This window comes from Gymnogyps californianus, chromosome 3 (genome assembly GCF_018139145.2).
Source record: "Gymnogyps californianus isolate 813 chromosome 3, ASM1813914v2, whole genome shotgun sequence".
NCBI classification, from domain to species: Eukaryota; Metazoa; Chordata; class Aves; order Accipitriformes; family Cathartidae; genus Gymnogyps; species Gymnogyps californianus.
Genome location: NC_059473.1, coordinates 19,483,018 through 19,508,020, shown reverse-complemented (window position 1 = coordinate 19,508,020; position 25,003 = coordinate 19,483,018). Strand labels below are relative to the sequence as shown.

Genomic DNA, 25,003 nt, shown 5'->3' with positions numbered 1-25,003 from the left:
ATAACAGTAATGAAAGAGAATGTAACAAAAAGAGAGAGAGAGAGAAATAAAACCCAAGAAAAGACAAGTGATGCACAATGCAATTGCTCACCAACTGATGCTCGAGCAGTGATCCGCCCCTCCTGGCCAACTCCCCCCAGTTTACATACTGAGCATGACATTCTATGGAATGGAATATCCCTTTGGCTAGTTCGGGTCAGCTGTCCTGGCCATGCTCCCTCCCAGCTTCTTGCACACCTGCTTGCTGGCAGAGCATGGGAAACTGAAAAATCCTTGACTTAGGATAAGCGCTACTGAGCAACAGCTAAAACATCAGTGTGTTATCAACATTATTCTCACACTAAATCCAAAACACAGCACTGTACCAGCTACTAAGAAGAAAATTAACTCTATCGCAGCTGAAACCAGGACAGCAAGGTTCTTCCCTTTGACTAAATCTGGTGGATGTAGAACAGCTTTGAGAAGACGCTTCTGTGAGAAATGGGAGATGTGGGTCAGATCCTCTCAGATGGAGAAGATATTCAGATCTGGGTTTTACACTGCCTACATGAGTGCTTGTGTTTGCAGAAGAGGTGGCCACTACCTCAGCAATTTTATAATGCTAGCCTGCTATTTAACTTTTTTTCACTGTAAGTATTCTAAGAAGGAAAGATTTCATTTTGGGTTGAATAAAATATGTTCTACAACTCAGCACAACATTTTACAGTTTTTCTTGTGAACGCAAATAAAATCCAGATATCTCTACTATGGATTAGTTCAAACGGATTTCAGCCCAATTCTGATTTTTTTGGCTCAGCCACCAAACTGAAAATTTATTCAAATAACCTTAAGAGTCAGAACCTCATTGACATAAGTAAGTGAAAAACACATGTATATAATAAGCAGGACTCTCTCTGTCTGCATTTACTCTCTAAGAAACAAGTCAGGCCTCGAAAAGGTCCCTGTCTCTGTGTTGTATGAACATTTAGGAAGTTTGTGCAGGAACTGGGAAGCCAGCCTGGACTACCAGTATCCTAAATCAGTGCCCAAGCCACAAGCTCTTCTCTCCTTGCTGCTCAAATCTCCTACTTCCTTTCTGCAGCAAAACTACTCTGGTTCTAGTGTTTAAAGGCTCTCCTCAGTATCAGAAGAGCTAGCTTCCTTATTCCCTTAGTGTGCACAAGATAGCTATTCAGAGACCACTAGACGCATTAGCTCAGCACTGAGATTAGAATCAACAGAGGTTCTGTGTTCAGATATAACCTCTACAGTGGGAACAAGTTCATCTTTTCAAGGTCCAGGAAAACTCATCTGCCATCACCTGCCGAGTGCATCTGCTGTGGCATTGACTGTTTTAACTACAGATTGGGATCTGAAGGCTAGACTTGATTCAGCATTCACAAGGAATCTTCCCTGAATGAGCAGAGTAGGCTTTGAGCTTATAAAAAGTGTCACACTGGCCTTCTGAGACAAGAAATTACTTTAAGAGGTGAATTCAAGATAGCTGCACTGGGTGGAAGAATGAAATGAATCTGATGTTGTTATGGAACCTCCCATATAAATGTTGAAATAAACAGGAGTGTGAAAAGCTCTGAGAAAGACACAGGAGACAGAAATGCAGTTTAGGGAGGAAAGCAGAGGTGGGTGAGAAATGATCTAAGCGTTGGCATTGTGTGCAGTACAGTGGGCATTGCTCATCTTTGTTAATGACATAGCACTTCGCTACCCCCTCCCTGGAGGGGGTGCCACAAGGCACTTCTCGCTCAGGGTAATTATCATCTTTCCCATGCAGATGGGAAAACTAAGGCAGGGAGAGGTAAAGACCAACATTTTCAAAACCGGCTAGTGAATTTTTTGTGTCTCTCTTTCTGCATGTCTAAAAGGAAACCAGTCTGGACTGAGCCATGACTTTCATGAACCTCATGACTTTCATGAAGTGCAGAATATTGTCTGCTCAGCATGTATAAAATGAGGCCCAAAGTGTCTCAGATTCAGCATTTGAAATGAGTACATGGGAAATGTTGGTCTCTTATATGCTACTCTTGCTCATACAGAAAGTCACCACCACTACTGTTTCCTTCTCTAAATTACAGTGAAGGCATCTTTCTTCTTTTTAAATAATATATCTGATTTTGACATTACTTACCACAGCTTTTGTATTCACATTTGAATACAAGCTGTAAGTCGTCCACAAATAACATGGAGGTATCTGTGGAGTTGCACTTGCTTTTTCCTGACATTTGCATGAGTAAACTTATCTGACTTGATAGGGAAGATGAGGAAACTGCATCTTCCCTACATGTCACAAAGAACTGTAAATTTTTCTTTTGGATATGGGTATTGCAGCTCTTCTGACAGCACTACACCCACCCTCTGTCTTGCCGAGTTTTAGGCTGCCTTCAGTGACAGCGCAGATGCTGGAATTGAACTGCTTGGTGACTGTCAGGCAACGTGTCCACAGAGCGGTGGTATTCTTTTACCAAGGATTTCAAGCACGGAAAAGCTCCTGACTGAACCAAGCAGAAACCAAGCAGACTGCCTGCCCGAAGTCTAGATTTTCACAGGGCTGCTTTGCAGACAGCCAGTGTCAGGGAATTCAGACTGCATCACTGAGCACTGATCCAAATTCTGGTGCAACACCTCCCTTTGCTCAGGTGCTCACATCGGCTCTATCACAGTGCATTGTCTTTTCTCCTATTTCCCCCTCCTCCTTATATTAGGACCACACTGTTTCTATTTGCGCAAATATCCAGTTCCTTATGTGGATTTAGGAAAAAGCAAATAAACCTCCACAGGTACCACAGACATTTTGGAAAACCTGTAGCTTGTATTCAAATGAATGTCTGTGATTTTTATTTATTTGCAATGTCCTCTCCTCTGTAATTCTCTATTGGGTAACGACTTTCTGCCAGGCTAACTTCACCTTGACAGTGTCAGATCTATGTGCTGTTCCCTTTTATTTCTCTCTCCTTGACTATTGTATATTGTTATGTGAGCTGTTAAATAGCAGCTGTACTTCAACCCAGTCCTGGCTGAAATGATCTCCAGGCTCTACCTGGGCTTTGGGAGACAAATACAGACAGGGTCAAATGGATAGAGCTTATCCACCACCAACAGTCAACTCTGGCCCGTCTGTGAGAGTTGCAGTATGACTGTGTTTCATGAAGCACGTTTTTGACCAAGGATGAGTGTCATCCATAATGCCTGCAAAGTTTTGCTGCTCTGGAAATACATATTACTGTTACATGAAAACATCTGTGAGATGTATGGGAACACCAAGGTGATTTGGGTGAAATATGGCAATGGAATGGAAAAAGGCGAGCTTAACTGTGTTTACAAAAAATTACAGGTGAGGAGTATGATTCATTAGCAAAGTGCAAGACCTTGGAGAATTTAAAAACAATTAACTTCTGAAGTTCTTCTTGAAGCAATTGATGCTTGTCAGATGGTGAAGAGAGGAGGGAAGTTATAAAGAAGAAGATAAGGAGGTACTAGTTACTGTTATTTCCTTAATCTGAGATCTATGCTTGAACCTCCCTGATACATAAAAGAAATCTTTTGGTTTTTTCTTCAGCCTACTTACAGTTTCATTGTACAAGAGGAAAAATAAAGCCTCAAGGTTTTGAAAAGCCACAGTGGTTTAACTGTAGATTTGCCTTAAAACTGCTTTGTTTGATCAGTAGAAAATCTCTGTATGAACTCTCTTATTTCAATTACCTTAAAATGTAATAAACTCTTCAGTTACTGCATAACTGAAAATCAAACTGGCTTGAACCAGTTCATTCAAAACCTAATTTAAGGCTTGATTAAGTGGTGTTAATGCAAAGTTAAATAAACTAAATACCAGTAAAGGCTATTTTAGTAATGGCCACTCCTGCTGAAGGGGAAGGGGTTTAAAACAAACTTATTTAATTTACTTTAAAAGTTAGTAAGATAAACTATTCTAAGTGCTTCTGTGCAGAGAAACTTGCAGAAATATGACAATGGATTCTTTAGAAAATTGCTGCTTAACATGAGTACGAGTGAAGTTCAGAAACAGAAAGCGATTAAGCCTTGCTTTTTTTTTTTTAACAAAAATCAAAAAAGGACATTTTTCCCCTTACCCCTTAGGGGAGTGAAAAATATATCTTTACCTACATTCTCTCCGATTTCTTGCCATTGCTGCTACAGTTCTAGCTCCAGCAATGTGAACACTGGTCATGATACAACTGTGCCAGCAGAGACAAGCTGGGCTGAATCTGAGTGCCTGAACAGTGAGGTGGAATCCAGCAAACAACGAAGCTTCGAAACAATTGCTCTGGTAGTGTCGGGAGTTTTGCGGCACGGGTCATTTCACAGACAAATTCTCCACAGAGGACTACAGGAACACCTAATGTATTTCGGCAGGAACCTGATTACAATAAAAATCCCCTCAAAGGATTATCACACGGTGTAACAGAGTTGAGACTGCAGATGTATCTATGTCAAACAGCTAATGCAGCTACCAAGGAGATGTCCATGCATAGAAGGCCTCTGCCCCCTAGTGCTTATAGCAAGACTCTCTTTTATAGGTTGTGGAGGAGGAAACCTCCTTGAAATACAACCAGGGAAGGATTTATTTCAGTATTAATGTATAATTCACATTCCTTACCCACGTCCTCCCCACGATGACTACCAGCAGAGGGCCCAAGTCAATTATACAGGTTCATCTGCACAGTTATGGGGAACGTCTTGATTTGTCTGTCATGTGCATTTTTAAAAGATGTTAGGCACGTATTTTCCTTTTTCCCAGGACTGACCTCATTTCAGTTAAAGTCATTATTGATTTATCATTGACTTCAGGCAGAGCAGAGCAGTGTTAACGCACAGTTTTCCAAGTCACATGAACAGGTCTGCTGACTTATTGGGAGCCTGGGATTGTCTGAAGGATTTGTCCCAAGATCTGGAAAGCCAAAGAGATACCAACAACCTTAAAGGCATAATACTGCTTTTCAGGCTGGTGCATTTGTCTCCTAAAGAGATATTTGATTCTCTAGCAAAACTGTACAAAACATGTACATAAGGAGGCAGTAGAAACTGTCTGAATGAGGCAGTGGTCCAGAGGGCACCATGGCAGCAGGAGCTCTGCTCCTGCTCCCAGACAGGCACAGAGCACTCCCATTGCAGCAGTCCTGCTCCCACTTGACAGGCCTGCAAAGGACCTGTGCTTAAAAGCAAGACTTTGGTGGCATTGCATTGATTTGGATGCATCACCGATTGCTTTGTGGCTGCACGCTTAACCAGATTTAATTCCTGGTCCCCTCCCACCACCTTGGCCTTGTCTGTTTGATTTGGGTCTCGTGTTTAGCTCATTTCTACATACATTAGAAAGCAGTCATCTACACAGCTTCTATGATGCTATAGACCCTGGAATGAATGGACTATGAGATGATCTCAGGTCTACGCAACACCATGGGAGACATGTACTGAATGAACATTCATGGCACAACTGGTTAGTATCCCCTTACCATGGAGATGTGCTTCCAAGAGTCAGATCAATAGTCTACAGTCTAGGGGACTTCAGATCCGTATTTTTTCTCTGTTTTAGACAGAAGGACATGCCATGCTCTTCAGTACTGGAGCATAAGTCTGAACTGTCTGGTTGGATCTGAGGCTTCATGGATACACCAATGTGGGATCACTCTTTAAAAATCAACACAGAAGTGTGACACCAATATATGATACCTGTCCACAGGTGGCACTCCATCATGAGCCCTGGCTGCATGCTAAGTATGAGCAGATCTCTTTCAGTTATGAGAAAAATGTTTACTTTGGTATTCAGCAATGACCTTTCCTTGAGGGACTGCAGATTTACAGAGTGGAATAAACTGAGCAAGACTCTTGGGAAGTACTGTCTGTTCTAGCATAAAACCTCAGATATGCTGGGCCTGACCCTATTCATATCTTCTGTGTAAGCATAAGAGGTTTCAATGTTATTTTGACAGATGCTGTTGTGTCTGTTTCCATTCGAAAACAAAGGGAGCATCTCAGTGTTTGAATTTGTGTCAGTAGTCCTATTTCCGGCTATTATTTATACCTCCTGAAATAAAACAGTCACAATTCCTTGGATATATTTGGAGGATTGTAACAGTTTATGACCAAAAACTCCCTGAGATCTCCTACTGTAAACGTCTAAGTACTAAAATGGAGCACATTAGGGCAATCCCACAGAACGTCCCTACGTACTTCAGAACAACCACCAGCCTGGCAACAATTGCTTGTGGCGAGAAACAGTGATCTCCCAAGTGAAAAAGCTGCGATGCGGCTTGTCACATGGTTTTCCTAGGAATGGGCATACTTTACATTATCTGTGAGAGATCCTTCAAGGAAACGACTTCACAGATCTGTTTAAAGAAGAGAAAAAAAGCATAAGTATTTTTGATAGCCATATGAATACAGCGTGGGGCTTTGCTCAGAGAGTCTTTTAACTTGCTCTCAGGTCAGATGTTTCTCATGTGATGCAGCTAGAAAAAAAACCATGTGAAGGGACATTCTGACTGAAAGCTGTATGGTACTAACTCTCAAGGAAGGAGAGACTGAAACAACTATTTGTCTTCCTATTACCCACTTTAAGGTGCAGAAGAGGAACACTGAGTTAAGCTAGATTTTTGCCTCTGAAAACTACAAAGGAGGCAGGCAGAATACACATTCTCAGAAAGACAGCTGGGTTTCACATACCCATGGCCCTGGTGCCATCAGTACTTGTGCTTTCATGAAGGTTGCAGTACATGTAATTTTTCCAAAAACCCTTTGCTAGATTGCACAAGACATACACCTCTTTGCACTTGTCCAACAGGGTGAGAGCAAAAGGGAGGATCCAGTGAGAATGTGGAGAGAAGCAAGGAATTTGTTTGTCTCTCAACTTCAGGCCAGAGACCTGAATAGACACCTGTGTAGTTCATGTTAATAAAATCTTCTCCCGCAGCCCTTCATACTCAAGAGCAGCATTTTTAAGAGAGAAAAAAAGCTGCAAGTTTAGCTTCTAAAGCTGCTGAGAAAGGCCAACCGGGCTTGTAGAACCAGTTCCCATCCCTTCAGCCCCTAGAAGAAGGAGCCTAAGAACAATTTACCTATTGCCTGCACAGATTTATGGCAGGCCAGGGGTTTCCCTGGAACGTGCTTGTTGCTGGCGCAGTGATAACTCTGGGCAGGCTCAGATGGACTGGCCGGCTGCCAGCGAGGTGAAGAGCAGTGCAGTTCAGACCGTCAATGCTTTTGCTTTGAAGATGTCAAATGTTTTAAAACAGGTAAATATTTTTACTATTACCCCAAATTTGTGTCAGATACATAAACTCCACATAAAAGTAAAGGGGTGTAAAACTACTGTCAGTTTTGGAAAATCTGAGCGCAACCAAAATCGCTCCTTCTCCTAATATTAAACAAACTTGACAGGCAGCTGAGCATACAATGTGCGAAGGATTCATCAGAGAAATTCCCATTTAAAAAAAACTCCAGCTGGATCGAGTGTCCAGTGTAAAGGAAATCAACAGCTCAGCACAAAGACCAAAGATAGACACAGCATTTGAGAGAAACCTATTACAAAGAGCTCTGATACTCTGCTGGTGAAGAATGCAGCCAAGCACACAGTTTACCAATTTTCCTAGACTGACTTTACCTTGGCAAAGGACACCTGGCCATGCTTTGAGAGGCAGCTCTCTGGGGCTCTGGAGAATTTTACATGTAACTTATTTCTGTGTGCAAAGTGGCTCAAAATAAGGATTACAGGTATAAGGAAGGTGTATCACTTGTCACCAGTACTGTGCAGGAAATTCGGGGAAAAGAATGTGATGGCCAACTTTGATCTGGAATCTGCAAAAAATTCCATTTTGTCCAACAATATATAGCAGGGCAGGTCACTTACCGTACCTCGCATCTCCTTCATTGCCATCTTACCCTTCATTCCTTTTGTATGAAAGATCATCACCGATGGCATGAAGCAAAAAGGAATGCGAACCTCTGCTGCAAATACTCCCTGTGTCTGTGCCTGAGGTTCTTCCTAAGTGACAACAGCAGCAGAGGGAATTTACCATGACTCCAGTTCGTGTCTCTGCCCCCACAGATGATGAGCAAGTGCTACAGAGCTGCCAGAATCTTAATTTCACTTAACTGCTGCTTGATAAAGCAATGGGAACAACAGAGGCACAGGAGTGGTTTGTGTGCTGATTGAAGAACAGTTTCATCTGTCTACAGGATTGTCTTGCTTACTATCATGCTATTTTTTTTTTTAATTTTAGACAGAAAGGCTTACACTCTGAAAATACAAACTTCTCACACCCATAGCAAATAATGTGAAAATGTTTGTAATTTTCCTTTCTTGACCCCTCTGATCTATAAACTGAGCAGAGGTCAGACACAACTCCAGAAGAACCATTCTTTGGCCATTTCCTCTGGTTTCTCTATTTACTCCTCCACGCTTCCCCCTTACCTTTTTATTTCAATCAGGATCTACGCACTCGCATAGCTTTCCCATTTACTGAAAGCTGTTGATAAGCATTTAAATGCCTTAAAAATGCCGGTGGCTCAGTTAGTTACAGGGTCTGTAAAAACGTAAGTTATGGGTGTAAAGCCAGGCATTTTCAAGCAATTAATTTAAAATTGCCTTTCACTGGCATTATAAATTTCACGCGTCCAGCTGTGAAGGTGCAGTCATTAAGCTTGAGGGGAAGCTGACGGTGCTTTACCAGACAGCTCGCTCCTGTTATCCACACACTTCGCGCTTCCACAGAGCCACTTCGCGCACCGCCTGGCCGCTTAACGGCAGCCGGCAGGAGGGGGCCCCGGCCGAGCTGAGCTGTCGGTTTCCCTCGCTGCCGCTGAGGGGAAAAGCCCTGACATCGGCACCCGGTTGTGGGAGCCACGGCTCCTTTCCGGGCGCTGCCGCTCGCCCCCGGACAGCTGCGGCCCCCACCGACCCGAAGGCTCCGGGCACCACCCACACCCGCCCCACTATGGCGGCTCAGCCACCGCCCGCCGCTTCACAGACTGCCTCACCGCCGGAGGGAAAGGGAGGGGAGAGCCGCCTTCCTATTGGCCGTCCCTCTTCCCACCCTTCTCTCCCACTGGAGAAGCCTGGCTAGTGGGCGGGGGCAGCTGCCGAGTGACAGCCGCTGCGGCGAATCGGTGGGCGCGCTCGTCCTCCCGGCCAGCGTTGGGGCCAGAGTGCGCTGGGGCCAATGGGAGCGGAGAGGAGCTCGTGCCGTGTCGGGAGCAGGTAAACAAGGGTGGCTGCTCGGGGGGGCCCGGCGGCCCCGGGTGCGGGGGCTGTCCCCGTCCCCGTCGGGCCGCCGCGGGCTCTGGCTGCCCTTCTGCCTGGACGGGACGGGACGGGACGGGACGGGCCCTGACTGGCGGCCGGCGGGCGTGCGCGCGGGGGCTCGGGGTCGCCGTGCTGCTGGAGCCGTGCGAGGCCCCTCCGCTCCGCGCCGGCGCCCCGCACAGAGACGGGGGGGGGAAATGAGGTCCGGCAGCCTTGCTGGCTCGTTGAGGTGGAAGTTATATATGTGTGTGTATACATACATATATATGTGTATGTTATATATATATGTATATATAAATATATATTTATATATGTGTGTTTGTGTATATATGTGTGTAAAATATATATATTTTTTATATACATTTATATATTTCTGCTGGGCGGTGGCATTCCTGCCTGCAGTCCAGGATTTCATTTGGAAGTGCTGCTGGCGCACCTTCAATGGCAACCAGATTTTTAAGCATTAGAAAGAGCAGCTGGGGAGAACGCCTGCATGGGTGCAAGGTCTCCTTCTGGCCTCCTGCAAAATTTCTGCCTGGCAGGGGGTTTTTTTTGATTTGTGTTTTTTTTTTTTAAGTGTTTGTTGTCTCTCTTTCTCTCCGCCAGCCGCTGTGCGTGTGGCCACGCTGGCCATGTGCTTGGACGAACAGGGAAGCTGACCCAGCCCCGCAGCCCCGGTGCGTACCCGTGTGCCCGCCAGCGGCTCACGGCGGGCCCTGAGGGGGAGCGGGGGCAGCCGGGGCTCTGCGCCCCCATGGCTGGCTGCTCCAGGTGCTCGGGTAGGATGCGGGAACCCAGCCCGAACACAGGTGTCCTTGGGTGTCCCCGGTGTGTCACCTCCAGCACCTGCTGGCTCAGATCCGCCGCGGCAGTATTAGGACCAACACGAGTAGCTGCTCCTGCTCGTGAAGTCTGACCCAGGCTTTGAGGTTTTGCTGGTGTAAGTAGGTCTGCAGGGCTGTGGCACCTTTATGCTGTGACGAGAAGTTGACTGCTAGTGTATTTGGGCTTAACGCTGGCAAAATAATCCTTCTGACTCTCTTGGGGAGGGTCTCATTTCAGCTCTGCCAGCAAAATAACCCTTTGGGGCTGTGCGTCGTGCCTTTCTCGTGGGGCAAAAGAAAGCAGTGGTAGTTCAGCTATGTTGGCGTTCCCTAAAATGGAGAAAGAAGGCTACAAATATCTACAACTTCCCATAGTATCATGTGTTTTGTTATTTTTGCGTTCTGGGGCTGAAAGCGAACAGCATTTGCAAGTTCTCTTTTGATCACTGAGACGTTGTGTCCCAAGTCCCCTGTCATTTTAGCAGCGTGCACATTCTGGCTTTATTTACTGGCAAGAACCTGGAAATCTTTCCCCCTAATTTTGGCCACTTAGGATTTCTTAAAAGTGTTTTCCTCCTCTTCATATTTACCAACAGCAGTGATTACTGCAGCTGAAACTTAGGAGAACATCAGCCTGTCAGTGTCAGCCCAAAGCTTTCTCTTGATCTAAATATAGCAAAGAAAAACTAATTCTCTTCATCTAATTGCCATCAAAGAGAACAATATGTATAAGGAGGAATTTTAACTCTCAAGTGGATTATTAAGTATTCTGCCAGCCTATAGCAGCTGTTCTGTGCTCTATATTGTACTGGTATTATTTGTGATGGGTGAAATGCAACACAAAGGATTTATGTTTGCAGCACAGTGATGTTGCAGCATGAAATTAAAAGGCAAACCGAGGCTAGATCCTAATGTTAGTGTGAATTGGCCCAGTTTCATCAAAATCCATAAAGCTGATTTATCGCAGTTGAGGAGAGGTCCCTTGCCTGAAGGTCATCTGGAAAGAGAGAAATGGTGGCTCCTGCTCTCCTGTAGGCTTCACGAGACTGCTATAAAGCAGGAGTCGTATTCCCACCTCAGCTGCTCTGTTATAAGCAGCACTTACTACTGACCTAGTTTTTGTCCCCTTTCATTTTTGCCATACGGTTTTGAGAGTTTGGTCTTTTGGCTCTTAAACATTGTATGATTTTTGAATGGGACCTAATGGTTTGAATCCATTCACAGAGGAAAAGAGGAAAACCTTGCCTGATACCCTGCAACCTACTGGGTCAGTTTGATGATGGTCTGGCACATGTTGTTCAACTTCTTCATGTACTGTGTTTGGTAGACCATGCTGTATAGCTTTCTGTGAATATAGATACAGCTTGCATTTCCCCCCACCCCAAAAGCTCTTCCCGTTGCTATAGCCAGAAAGGAAGCATGCTTGTCTCAGCTGTCCATGCTTTCCTTTCCTGAACTGTCCTTGCCCCTTTTCAGCTCAGCCTAGGAGAACACAGTCAGTACGCACCAATGTATTTGGTGTCATGCGCAGGAGTAGGAAAGAAGGTTCCTGTGCTTTCCATTATGGGGTATTCAGCGTCCTTGGGAGGCAGAAATCATCTCCACAAGGCCCCTTCCCTCAGTTTAACTGATGAAAATGATATCAGAAAACAGTGTGGCTTTATAACACCCCTTTCTTCGTTGCCTGGTGCTCTGTGGCTCCCTTTCTGTTTGGCAAGCAAGACCCCAGGGCAGAGGCTTTCTCTTCTTTCACTGTGCTCAGCCCAAAGGGTGCTGTCGTGCTGGGTACGTGGGTGTGAGAGTGACCAGGCTGGTCCTTCCTCCCCTGAAGGACAGACTGCTTAAACCAAAGCTCTCTCCAGCAGCCAGCACAGCCTTGGTGCCAGTTCAAAGTGCAGCTCTGATGAATAAATAGTGGCATTAGACAGACTCCCTGCTGGGTCCATGGTAGGGCGGAGGGGGAGGGCCAGTGTTCCTGCCTCCATAAACCGTATCTCAAAGACCCCTGCTTGGCTAAGAGCCACGCTGCCATAGGTGTTGCAGACCTGAGGTGAGGGTGGGCTGCTTGTCTGGGAGCGAGCAGAGGGCTCGCCACCATAAGACTCGACCCTACTGGAAGTGCTCCCTTTTCCTCGTGTGGGCACTGGTACTGGGGCTGCTCACATAGCCAGCCTGGGAGTCGGTCCTGCTGGAACCTGGCTCTGTGAAAGCAAAGGAAAACAAGTGCCTATTGTCTTTTCAAGAGAGCTAGGCAGCTGATGCGCACCTGGTGTTAGCACCAGAGAGACTGAGGGTGGTGGGACAACTCCTTTAGCAGAACCACATATTTAGGTCAGTTTAAAGCAGCTGTGAGTATAGCATCTTGGGATTTGTTGAGGGTGGTTGCCACAGGAGCTCCTGTAAAATCCCAGATACATTGGTGTCTGTCTGTGTCAGCCGTCACTGAAACCAAAGCCTTGTAAACAAGGGACAGTAAAGCTGTGTTCAGGTCTGAGTCTGCTTGCTGACCAGAAGTATTGTTGCGTCTTTGTATTTGTCCATATCCTTGTTGAGCGAGAATAGCAGAAAATGTCCAGCTTAAAAATGGCTATTACAACATGAGATTCTTTTTCCATGTAATCGTGGAGGTTAGTAATTAGCACTGTGTTTTTGCCATTGGTTTAACTCCTCCAGTGGGTATAACTAGGGTGTTGAAAGTAGGCTAATTGGCTGTCCCTTCTAAATCCTCTGCAGAATTGCTCTGTTCGTATAGCAAAAATTGTGTGGCAGTTTCTTAAATACTGGGAGAAAGAGTTCTTTGATATTTTCATTGGGTTGTTAAAACCCAAATATTGGTCCCAAACTATTTCTTCCCTGGTCTCTGACATGGGTAGAAGGTTTTGAGTTATTTAAATTCCATGGGTCACAGATCTCATGGCATGCATAACTTAGCCTGTTCACAGATCCAGAAGTATGTCATGATTGAATGACTTTATGTACCCGACTTCTTTAAAGGCCTAAATCCTATAACTGAACCAGAATCTAGGCTCTCAACTGTAAATTGTGAGCCCTCATGTGCTCAGTTGGAAGAGCGTGTTAAGCACCCGGAGTGGAGATTTTGGGCTCCGTAGAAATAAGCACACAAATGCAGGTGTTAGGCAGCTCACTCAGTAAGAATGCAGTATTACTGTGAAGCTGACAGGCCTGGCTTGAGAGCTACCCCTGCATTTGTTTCCCGTAACTGTACCACTTTTATCACTAAAAGAGGAACAAAATGATATGAAAAAGCTTGAAGAGAAGGCAGGAGAGGAGCAGATGTCTGAAAAATGTTTCACTTGGGCAGATTGAGTTGACATTCTAAAATTTCTTGAAGGTGCCAGATGTGTTGAGGAGGTTGTGAAAGAAAGGGGAATCTCCCACTCTTCCCTCTTTCCTTCCTCCAAAGTGAATTTCAATTTCTTTAGTAAGAAGCAAGAATATCTCACAGATCTTCAAAGTATCCACTCTGACCACTCAAGCTGGCTGGTAGACAGCACAGTGTACTGGTTGGACTGTGAATGCATGATTCAGATTTAAGTGACTGCGTCCAAGTCATGTGGCTTCTTCAGCTTCCTCTTCTGAGTTGGATATATTTCCTGAGACACACAGGCTTGGGTAAAATACTGCAGAGGAGAGGTGTTCTTGTAGATATTACAGCTTTACAATGCATTAGTGGTCTGGTTTTGCTTACGGACAGGTGGCTGAGAATCAGAAGGTGACTGAATTATCCTTATTTACTCCAGTTGCTTTGTTAAGCTGACTTAATAAATGCTAAAAGGAATTTTCCTATCACCTGCCTTTAGAGCTTCCTGAAATCCTGGCTTTAAGGCTGTTCTGCAGTATCCCGGGCAGTGTACGTCCTTTCTCTGGTGTCTAGAAAGAAGAGCTGTTCCTTTCCTTTCTGCCCTGTGCCACTGCTTTGCTTGCTTTTCTGCACAGCAGTAGGTGGAAAGAGGCCAAACATTTCTAGCCCCGACTTTTATACTCCGAGGTTTTGCCCATCCAAATAGTTTTGCTTTTCATCACAAGGCAACATAAGGGGAAGAAAAAAAAAAAAAAAAAAGGCTCACCTAAGGAGACAGGTCTTTCCCTTTCTACACAAACCTCTCCTTGTCCATGGGCAAAGAGAAGAACTGCTTATAAAATTCATCTGATTAATAAACAGTCATAACAGGGAAGACAGCCTGTAACTCCTGGTTAGTGGCTTATATAAAGCCGAGGCTCCAGGTTACTAAGAAACTTCTGCTACCTGCCGATGCTTGCAGGAGTGTTGTGTAAGAGATGAGCTCTTTTAGCTTTCTAGCAGGCAGCCAACATTTGAAGTGAAGCTTTGTTTGGCCCATGCAAAACAAACACTAAGCACTGAGAAACCTCCTTTGTGAAAGTCAAGGTGTACTAATGGGAGAGGGAAGATAGAGGCAGCAACTGTGAAAGCCGTGGCAAAGAAAAAGTATTAAATTGCTTCAGTGCTGCATTTTGCTGTTCTCCTTGACTGCAAAAGTCACAGTGACTTTAACTGAATGGATTGTCATGCCTGGGGTGACAGCAGGCTAAACCAGCTGTTAGAAGGAGATGGAGTTACATAGCATGCTGTAGCCTCCCTGCTGAAATCGTGCCTCTTCTTCAGACTTCCAGCTGTTTGCACTGTGGTGTTCACTGTTTCTGTTTCCTTGTGCTCTGCTTCTCCCCTCAGCCTTGAGTAGTGCTTGGCTGTGCCCCTCCTGAGTGCTCCTTAGGAAAGCGACGATGATCACATTCATGAACAACTCGGACAGCGAGGAGGAGCCCTGCAATGAGAGAACATCCCTCATGTCTGCAGAGAGCCCTCCAGTACCCTCCTACCAGGATGGCCTGCAAGCCTCAGAAGCAGGGGAAGCGCAGGCACATAGGGTAGGTGTGCGTCCTTCCCGGGGAGTGAAGCAATGGGGTGTGATGATAGATGTAGTCCTGCTACCCCTCAATCCCTCCCAGCAGACTGGCTTCTAGGATTGGCTTTGGCCAGTGTTGTTTCTCTGGTGTTACTCTTAGCCAGCAGCAGCAGCAGTGCCTGTTCGCATTTCCTCCACTGTGACTTTCTCCCCCTTTTTATCTCCATATATACTCCTCCCTTTTCCTTCCTTTTGGTAAAGATACAGGCTTTTAATCAGGACCTGATGCACATATGACTCTTGCAGGATATCCTTTTCAGCCTTCTTGTTTTGCCAGAAACACTTTGTCAGCTCTGGTCAAATGCAGCAAATGTTAGAACAGAATCTAGTCCTGCTGCCAGCAAAGCAGCAGGGTAAAGCAAGCACAGCACTGCTGTCGGAGGAGGAACTGGTCAAGCTTATGCCACCTCAGATGACATGTCTTCTCTCTTAGTTCTGGGCATCTTGCCCTTCATGTGCATGTGTCCATCTATATATTTGCGCTTGAAGAGGCCCTTAGATATTCATGGTTTTGGTTTAAAAACTCCATTGCAGCCTATTTGCAATGAATTTCTGATTGTGTTGTTCAGTTGGTACCTTTCTATTAGGACAAAGTCGGTATGGTGTGGTGGCCTACAGCAACCTCGTGAAATACGATGGAATAAAGCTTTGAACACAAAGAAAAGAAGCGTCTTATATATTTGCTAATATTTCTTTTCAGAAGAGGCGAACAGGTAGCAGCCGTAGCCCTAACAATATTGCTGATGGGGAAATGTCTGCCTCGGGTGTTCCAGTGAGAGAAGGCACCTTGGAAAATGAAGAGGAGGAACTGACTCTGAAATATGGAGCAAAGCATGTAATCATGCTCTTTGTGCCTGTCACCCTTTGTATGATTGTTGTCGTCGCCACCATAAAGTCAGTGCGCTTCTATACGGAGAAAAACGGGCAGCTGTAAGTGGGGTCTTCAAAACAGCCTCTGAGTACATGGGATCCCTAGCTTTACACATACGTTCCACGCACGCGCGTCTGTGTACACAGAGTGCTTCCTTGGCAGGTTGGGAGAACCTTGACACAGCTAAAGGTGGCTGTGTAAACATACAAAGATCTTACTAAAGTATGCTACGTCCATGTGTAAGTTTTTCCATACCTGCATTATACTGATTCATTGGGGCGCCCTAAGCAAAGCCTGTGAGCAGCGTAATAATGAAGTTGCTTCATACTGCAGCGTAAAAGGCCCAGGCTGAACTCCTAGTCTGTTCACTCACTAGCTGGCAGCAATCAGGGAACAGCATGTTCATTTGGATGAGTGTCTCATTTCCTGATGACATTTCTGGTTCCTAAAGACTCATGGTGTGGATACGTAATTCCATCCAGCTCTTGCTGACTGTGCCCGAGAGCACTCCTGGGGCTCTAACTGCGCTTCACATGTCGGGTGGAGAAACGGGGACTGTGGTCCGTTGAAGTGAACCAAAGGAAACAAAAAGGGAGAGGGGGGTGCAGAGTGATGAGACGGGATAAAAGAGTCCAAGACTTTCCTACCAAGTGTGGAAAGAAAGGGTCCCCCTCCTTTCAGGACAGCACCTGGGATGTATCCTTATAATTATCATGGAGAGGATCCAGAGCATGCAATAAAAATTTGTGGCCTGGAGAGAAGTTACTAAACTTAAATAAAGTCATTTATACTCTAGGTGTTTTTGTTTAGAGCTCTGCCAGCCACAGCTTCTCTGTAGGAATGTGCTTTTGATAGAGACCACTAATCTTTAGTTGATAATTAACTGAAGCCCAGCTCCTTCAGAGGCTACATGTCATGTTTGCTGTCCTTGGCAGTCATACCTCCCTTTCTTTCCCACACACGGAGAGGTCTGGTTTTATCTTGGGGCAGTTGGTTAGAAGAAAACAAAAAAAAATATACTTTATATGGCTCTTCCTTTATACTGCAGGATCTACACCCCTTTCAGTGAGGATACCCCGTCTGTGGGCCAGCGTCTCTTGAACTCGGTGTTGAACACCATCATAATGATCAGCGTCATCGTTGTAATGACTGTGTTCCTAGTTCTGCTCTATAAATATCGCTGCTACAAGGTAAAGCATTCATGCCAGAGCCTTTTTCACCTATGTGCTGTGAACTTGAGTTCAAGTGGGGCTTGCGTGTCAGCGAGAAATACAGGCACTGCACTGGCTAGTCCACATCTTAGTCACAGCAAGAATCATATTGTACAGAAGCCTTCGTCAGTGGTGGTAGAGCTGTGCCCCTGAATATGATTTGCTGTTATTTTGTCACTAATGGTAGGTTTTTAAAAATGAGGCCTGATACTTTGTGTTAGTCAGGTCTGAGTCTTCTCCATCTGATCAAAAAGTTTTGCCATTTGTACTTGTGTGGTTTAACCCCAGCTGGCAACTAAGCCCCACACAGCCGCTCACTCACTCCCCCCCGGTGGGATGGGGGAGAGAATCGGAAGGGTGAAAGTGAGAAAACGCGTGGGTTGAGATAAAAACAGTTTAATAGGTAAAACAAAAGCCGTGCATGCAAGCAAAGCAAAATGAATTCATTCACCACTTCCCATTGGCACGCAGGTGTTCAGCCATCTCCAGGAAAGCAGGGCTCCATCACACGTAGCGGTTACTTGGGAAGACAAACGCCATCACTCCGAACGTCCCCCCCTTCCTTCTTCCCCCAGCTTTATATGCTGAGCATGATGTCATATGGTATGGAATATCCCTTTGGTCAGTTGGGGTCAGCTGTCCCGGCTGTGTCCCCTCCCAACTTCTAGTGCCCTTAAGAAGTTTCAGACAAGCTTTGTGGGACCTGGTATTCTTCCTGCCTGTGGAGGCTCTGGCCGAAGGGGACAAGGCTTGGAGGGAAAGGCGCGTTCAGGTTTTGTGGTGCCCAGGGAGTTGTTATATGTGGTACCAGCCCAGCATTTGAGCACTGGCCATTGCTGCTTTTTAAACTTGGCCCCGAGATGGATTTATTGTACAGCATTGGGCAAACCCCTCCTCCTCCCCACCAAGCAGAGAGAATGTGCTTACCTGTCTAAGCTAGGAGCCAGTATCGATACCCATGGAAATGGATAGGAAAGAGACTAAAAAAAACCCATCAAAAACAAACACCACGGGATAGAATATAAAATGAAAAAGTTCGGAAGAACTGGGAGCAGCTGGCTGTCCTTCCTCCCTCACCGGCAGTGGGGAAGGCAGGGTCTTTGGAAACTGGAGGAGGAGTGCAGAAGGAGACTGTTGGACAATAAGAAGCTCTGTCAATAGTGTGTGCAGCACTGCAACATGCACGAGGGGTAACAGCCCCTTCAATCACTGTCTCTTCTTGCCCTTGATAGTTCATCCATGGCTGGCTGATCCTGTCCTCTTTGATGCTGCTCTTCCTCTTTACCTACATATATCTCGGGTAAGTAGGAATGGTGTAGGTAACCTGGCAGTTCAGGGCTCCTTCACCTCTTTGCAGAAAATCCTCAACTTGAACAAGGAAAGCAATGTCTCCTGTTCTCCAAATGGAGGTTTAAGAATTGTTAGAATGAGATAGCCTTCTTTTTAAAAAATGGAAAATGAGGTCTTTGACAGGCAATGCCTGGTTTTTACAGTGCCTACTCTACAAAAATCACTGGGAAGTGATACCGTGAGTATGAAATGAACAAGCTGAACCTTGTGGTACAGAGGCCCTGAATTATACGTTGAGAAGCAAGTGGAAAGGAACTTTTATGTGCTGAGTTGGTTCTCTGATTTGTCTTGCCTTTTTCTCAGACTACATTGTTTCAAGCTCATTCCCTTAGCTCCCAGCTCAGGTAGAACCACGCTTTTAACTTGCAGGTTACCCTTTTCATTTTTAACTGTGAGCATCATGCCTCTGGTGGGATGATCCTTACGTGACTTCTTTGCTGCAGACGGTCATGTAGCCGCAGGCCTGTGTTTAGTTAAGACTTGGAAATCCTGCCTGCTCAAACCCTTGGAATCACTGTTGACCTCAGGACTAAGGCAGTGTGGTGATTGTTGCACACACAGCACGTCCGTCTCCTGCAGGAGGAACAGAGAGCTAAGAGCAGCAGTTGGCCGCAAGGCAGGTTCCCCTTTCATGACGAGAGCTGCTTCTATCCTGCTTCCTCCTGGTGTAGTAGGAGGCTTCTTTGTTTAACTACAGCTAGTAGGATGCTTTGCGCATCAGTTGCTTTTATTGCTTAGCTAAATTTTCTTCTATTCTAGTGAAGTATTGAAGACATACAATGTGGCCATGGACTACCCCACTCTGTTCTTAGTCATCTGGAATTTTGGAGCTGTTGGAATGATTTGCATCCACTGGAAAGGTCCCTTGCAGCTCCAGCAAGCATATCTCATTATGATCAGTGCTCTTATGGCACTGGTTTTCATTAAATACCTACCTGAGTGGTCAGCATGGGTGATTCTAGGTGCAATCTCCATCTATGGTAAGTCTAGGTTGTGACTCTCAAGGTGTGGCTCATGGAGAGGTTACTCTGAGGCAATCTCAGGACTGTGTATGTCATTCAAAAAAACAACTTTATGGTGCTAACAGCTTTAGAAAGAGGCAGATGGACAATTAAGTTGACTCCCTAGCTTGTGTCTTGCTAACTTCTTAGTGTAGGTGCTGTACTCCTACCATGTCTTTCAAAGTGGAACACCAAGTCAGGGAAGTACTGAACCGCATCTAACTGCGTAATAGGGGTGGTTGGATTTTTATCAGTAGCAACCTGATAGTCTTGCAGGTTTCGTTTACAGTTATCGAGAGATCATGGATTTTGGTATGAGTTACAAGTTTCAAGAGAACCTGTGGAACAAGAGGTAGCTGGGAGGTAACATTCAGATTGGTGAGGAGCTCTGATGGAGGAGAGATGGTGGGCAAAGAGGAACTGGACCAAAGGCCTTCATTCATGTGAAACCCAGAGTCAGTGTACGTAGCGATGGATTGTGGAACGTGAACAAAGTACCCCCAGTCCTCCTCTAATTAAATTTAACACCTCCATGTAATGTTGTCATCTACTTTCAAGGAAATAATGTGGTATTCTCAAGAGGCTTTTTATAGGATTAGCACAATGAAAATGCTTATTATTGCATTAAGGCTTGGGAATGATATTTTAAGTGAACAGCATCTTCAGGGACTAGAACAGCTACAGTTATGCAAAGTGGCAGAAACTGCCATTCAGGAAATCATCCAGTTAATATTGATAGATGTAATTTTGAGGTGAGAATAGCTTTTTAAAGATAAAGAATGTAAAATATGCATGGTAGTTTGAGATGAGATTGTGTGGCCATTTTCTCTTTGCAGATCTGATGGCTGTTCTCTGTCCCAAGGGGCCACTGAGAATGCTGGTAGAAACTGCACAGGAGAGAAATGAGCCCATTTTTCCTGCATTAATATATTCCTGTGAGTAAGATTAGAATGTTAATGTTTTTAGCCAGATTAAACTCGCAACCTATTTCTGTGTCAAACCGAAGAGCACTATTTTAGTTACTTCCTTGTCCTAAGATTGGTGCGCATTTATGTTCTGGAACAGCCCATTTGTAGAAGGCCTTGTTTTTCAGTTACAATGGTGCCAACTCTCATTAGCCAAAGGGAGCCCACATTTGCCTTGTGAAGCTGAAATGTTCAAAAGTAGATTTATCTTCTCGTGAACACAGTGCAGAACATGCCCCTTTGTTCTGCATACGATAAACCTGTGTTAGATGGACAGTAGTGTTTGCAAAGTTCTGTGATTAGATGATGCTCACTCAATACACTTACTCCTTGTGCATGCGCTTTATAGACACACTTTAAACGTGTGATGAGGTTCCATTCTTCCTGTAGCACCCTCTTGCTCTGTGCACTGTATGGATGGCAGTGCTTAGAATATATTTGCTTTATTGTTCATTGTGTGGCTGCTTGCTCTGTAAAGGGCTTTATTCAAGTATTGCTCTGCAAACAAAATCAGTCATCTCTTCCCTGGCTTTCTTGGGCTGTTTAACTATGATGGTGTCTGGTGCCCTTATCCACAAAGGTATATATGTGCTTAAGGTTAAGATAGTTGGAACGCAGGCGACTCAACACTCATGGGACCTGGACGCAAGTGCTTCGTGGACCTCAGTGACTTCTTCATTACATCGCTTGTAGGATGAATGGGTATTTCCAAATGTTGGGTGCTAAGTTGAGGATGCCTACAACCTGACTGATCTTTTTTTCAAGCATTTAATGTTATATAAATGCTTTTATGTGTTCCAAGCAGAGCTTCTGTTGGCTTCAGCTGACCTCCCTTTTACTGGAGATTCTGTTATACTGACCTGAGACAATCTAGATGAAGTCTCTCACATGTTTTAGTTAGCAAACAAGAGTTTCTCTAAAGGAGAATGCAATTCAATAAATAATAAATACTGAACAAAAAGGTTTTGTGCAGAACGTCAGTGTCTCCATTGCAAGACCACATTCTGTGGCTCCCTCTAGATGCAAAAACATCACCTTGGCTGAGCTTGTAGTGGAAAAGCAGGCACTGTGTTTGCCTTGGCTTATTTTGTTTAGTTTAGCTTTTATAAAAACAGGAAGAATGATGCACGCTTAAATAAACAGCTGATTTGAGTTCCCTTCCACTGATTTCAGAATGGTTTGTATTCCTTTTTAATTTAGGGATCCATCTCAAGAATAAACCCCCAAACATCCTTCAGTTGTTCTTGGAACCAAAACAGAAATAGCCAATATTTTGACAGGAAAGAACCAAAACAAATAGGGAGAAAACTAGCACTCTGACAACTCCTGCATATCCCTCGCTTGTGTGCTTTACCTTCAGCAGAACGTGAGGAGTAAGCTGTGTAAGTTAACCTCTGGTTACCTTTTGTACTACCATCATTTCTGGGCAATTGTTTTCTTTGAAGAGAAGAGCCAGAAACCAGGAAGAAAACAAAGGAGATGAGGACCCTAGTTCTGGATTTTTGCTTTCTTTAGCCTACAGAGAAGACTATACTGACTCTTAGCTATTTGTGCTCTGGGACTTTCTTAAAAACTGAATGGATGCACTACCTTAATTTTTTCCCACCTTGCCTTCTAAGTGCCTAGGGAAACCAACTAAGAGTGAGTGTTTTAAAAGCATTTACAGGGGCAAGGGTTTGTATTTTTAGGGACAGCTACATACTTAGCTCCTCTGAGCTATAGTGACTGATGTTTTACGCAGCTGATTACTTTCTCTCTTTCTTCTAGCTGCTATGATGTGGACAGTTGGAATGGCAAAGCCAGACACAGCAGCAAGAGGACCAAGTCAACAGACGTGGGATGCAGGTTTGCTTGCATGTCACACTTCTATACAGAGCACTGTCCCATGGAAATAATGTGTATGTTTGAGACTGCAAGTAAATGTAAGCCCCTGAATCCTGACGGATGCATTTTTTTTCCAGTGTTGTTACATTAGTTGCAGAACTTGGTGAGGTTCTGAAACTTGCTGTTAGGACTGGCAGCAAAGATGACCAGATGACGTAGGAAGCTCCAGTATTCAGGCTGCTTTTATTTAAAAACCAAACAAACAAAAAACCAAACAAAAGTGTTGTTCAACACACATCTTCAGATGTACTGAAGTCAAAGCTGAAAGTGGGCTAGTGGGGGTATATATTTTTACTAGCTGGGGATGGTAAATTACAACATAGGCTCATAAATATAATGCCAATGAGCTGATGAACTTAAGTGTGTTGCAGCGTGTTGCGTTCAGGCCACTGCCATGGAGCAGACATGCTTTTACCTAGCTGTAAGTGCAATATGGCTTACCCTGCCAAAGAAAATGAACATCTTTACATTTACCCTTGGGTAAAGGCTTATGTTTGGGCAGTTACCCAACAGCAGCTGATGTGTTCCAAGTTTACATTCTAGCTGGTCCTGTGGTAATTTGTGTGCCTTTGCTTTTAACTTCTTGAAATGCAAGTTAAACTGCAGTTTTAAGGTGATTGAATAAAATCTGACCTGTGGTGTTGCAAGGATTTCCCATCTGCTCCTGCTGCCCTTCAGAGATGACAGTACCTTTTTATGTTAAAGGAATAAATGTATGCTAAGGTTTGATAACTGAACATGCTGCTTATTTCAGGATGAAGCAGCTGACATACTAACAAACCACAGGGACACAATCCTGCTTTGAAACTGGGCACAGAGCAGGCGCAAACTACATGCTGAGGTGTACAGAATGCCTCTGTGGAAGCTCTGTGTGTCCCAGATCACAGTCTGCTTGCATCTGCAGCAGCAGCATCCTGTCAGACTGACGTGGACTGGAAAGTTTGTATAAGTTCGTATAAGTGCTTCTGAAAAATAGGAACTGTCAGATAGAGTAATATATCACAGACTGTTTGCTTCCAAAAGCACTACCAAGGGCTCTGTTAGATGTGTTTAGCGGTGGTGGGGGGGAACGAAATCTGTGAACAATGAAATGTGTCTGCTTTCTACATGTGAACGCCTAGCTCCAATGTCAATGTGATTCATGGCAGAACTTTTCTCATAAATGGCAGTCCTCTTAGTCATCCATTTTTGTCATATGACCAGTTAGGGAATACCTGAGCACCTCCACCCCAAAGATCTAACAATGTGGGAATGCATATAGACTTTACTTGGTTTTACTTGTCATTCTAGCCTGTGCATAGCAATGCTTCGTTCTGCGTAGGTACTTGTTAAAGCCATTGAACTCCTGGGTAGCTGCCAAAGAAGCTGTGAACAGGTACCCTTCCGACTGTTTCAAATAGTAACACATGTGTTTTCCTCAAAGCCACTAAATGTCTCTGCATGAACTGGTCCTGATGATCACACCTCCAAGAAACAAAGGGCTTACCCATTCCAGAGAAGCTTCACAGAAGTGTGGATTTCATGCATTAAAACAAGTTATAAATGTAGGTACCTCTTGTGTTTCTTTTTTTTTGTCTGCGCTTCTTGGCCTATTTTTGTGGAACCAAGCTGAGGATGGGAGAGAGAACCACAGGAGCCCTTCACACACAGACTCTCAGATGTCGGAGACAAGGAGTCCTGTTCCAACCCGCCCCATCACTTCTTTAGAGGAGCTCGAGGAGGAGGAAAGTAAGGGAAGCTTTATACCTTGTTTTCAGTGTAGTCAGAGCCTGATGTTTTTACTCATTGTGGTTAACATTCTGTTACCCAGCTCGGTCTAATAGCAGTTAATTTGAAGAGTTGTGACTTGTTGAGCAACAAAGATCTTGAGTCTGACTCTGTATTACTTCTTGCTGCTGCAGAATCTGTTCTGGGATTGTGGTTCCAGTGACATCTCTTGGCTACGCAGACAATTTAAACAGTTCCTTCTTCCCCTTGCCTCCCATCCCTCTCTGTCCTCACGCCTCCTCAGCTGGTACATCTGTAAAGCAGCCCAGAGAAGCACCTCAGAGAATAAGGCTGAGCAAAAACAACTGTGGGAGAGGGGGCTGGAAGTCTTAGCCTCCTCAGTAATGCGTGGGATGCTAAGGGTCCAGGTTGGTAGGCAGGACTAGGAACCTTCACCTGCTCCCCAGGGGACAAGAATTTGTTCAGGAGGAAGCAAAACAGGAGGAGCAGAATTAACACTTCTTTTCTTTTTCCACTTCTCTCAGGGGGTGTGAAGCTGGGCCTTGGAGACTTCATATTTTACAGTGTGCTTGTTGGGAAAGCAGCTGCCACAGCTAGTGGAGACTGGAATACTACGCTGGCCTGCTTTGTAGCCATTCTTATAGTAAGTGAGCAAGCTTTTAAAAACGCTCTTACACCCTGTTTAGCACAACAGTGTTGCCAGAAGTACCAGTAGCTGAGCACTGCTAAATCACTGCAGGTAACGTGCTGGGTATTTAGGAGAAACCACCCAGTGCTCTGTCTATAAAGACAGGCTTTAAACAGCCACTAAAGCTGAATGATACGGACTCATCAGAGCAGAACCAAGTGTGGAGATGGTGGGGCTGAAACAGTTACGGCTGAACTGTTAGTGTGTTTGCTTCAGTGTTAAAAGATTGGGAACTTCTGTCGGCCACGAGAGTCAATATTATGAACTCCACGTTGATTAGCA

At 44.8% G+C, this 25,003-nt stretch overlaps 1 protein-coding gene and 1 long non-coding RNA gene across 3 annotated transcripts in view; one reads left to right on the top strand and one right to left on the bottom strand.

The window, feature by feature from the left end:
- The first annotated feature begins 9,867 nt into the window (after positions 1–9,867).
- PSEN2 (presenilin 2) overlaps positions 9,868–25,003 on the top strand; it is a 19,293-nt gene continuing 4,157 nt past the window's right edge. The window contains exons 1-10 of one of the 2 annotated variants that reach the window (XM_050895218.1): positions 9,868–9,930; positions 14,789–14,985; positions 15,727–15,953; positions 16,943–17,084; positions 18,338–18,405; positions 19,215–19,435; positions 20,293–20,391; positions 22,189–22,266; positions 23,914–24,033; positions 24,558–24,676. In XM_050895218.1, the coding sequence (XP_050751175.1) occupies positions 14,842–14,985; positions 15,727–15,953; positions 16,943–17,084; positions 18,338–18,405; positions 19,215–19,435; positions 20,293–20,391; positions 22,189–22,266; positions 23,914–24,033; positions 24,558–24,676 (1,218 nt within the window). In that variant the 5' untranslated portion in view covers positions 9,868–9,930; positions 14,789–14,841. Of the gene's footprint in view, positions 9,931–14,788; positions 14,986–15,723; positions 15,954–16,942; positions 17,085–18,337; positions 18,406–19,214; positions 19,436–20,292; positions 20,392–22,188; positions 22,267–23,913; positions 24,034–24,557; positions 24,677–25,003 lie in introns of both variants that reach the window. The other variant, XM_050895217.1, reaches the window with a different exon arrangement.
- The window catches only part of LOC127015341 (uncharacterized), a 16,544-nt gene continuing 15,841 nt past the window's right edge, over positions 24,301–25,003 (bottom strand). The window contains exon 3 of the long non-coding RNA XR_007766326.1: positions 24,301–24,325. This is a non-coding gene — a long non-coding RNA (uncharacterized LOC127015341). The remainder of the gene's footprint in view (positions 24,326–25,003) is intronic.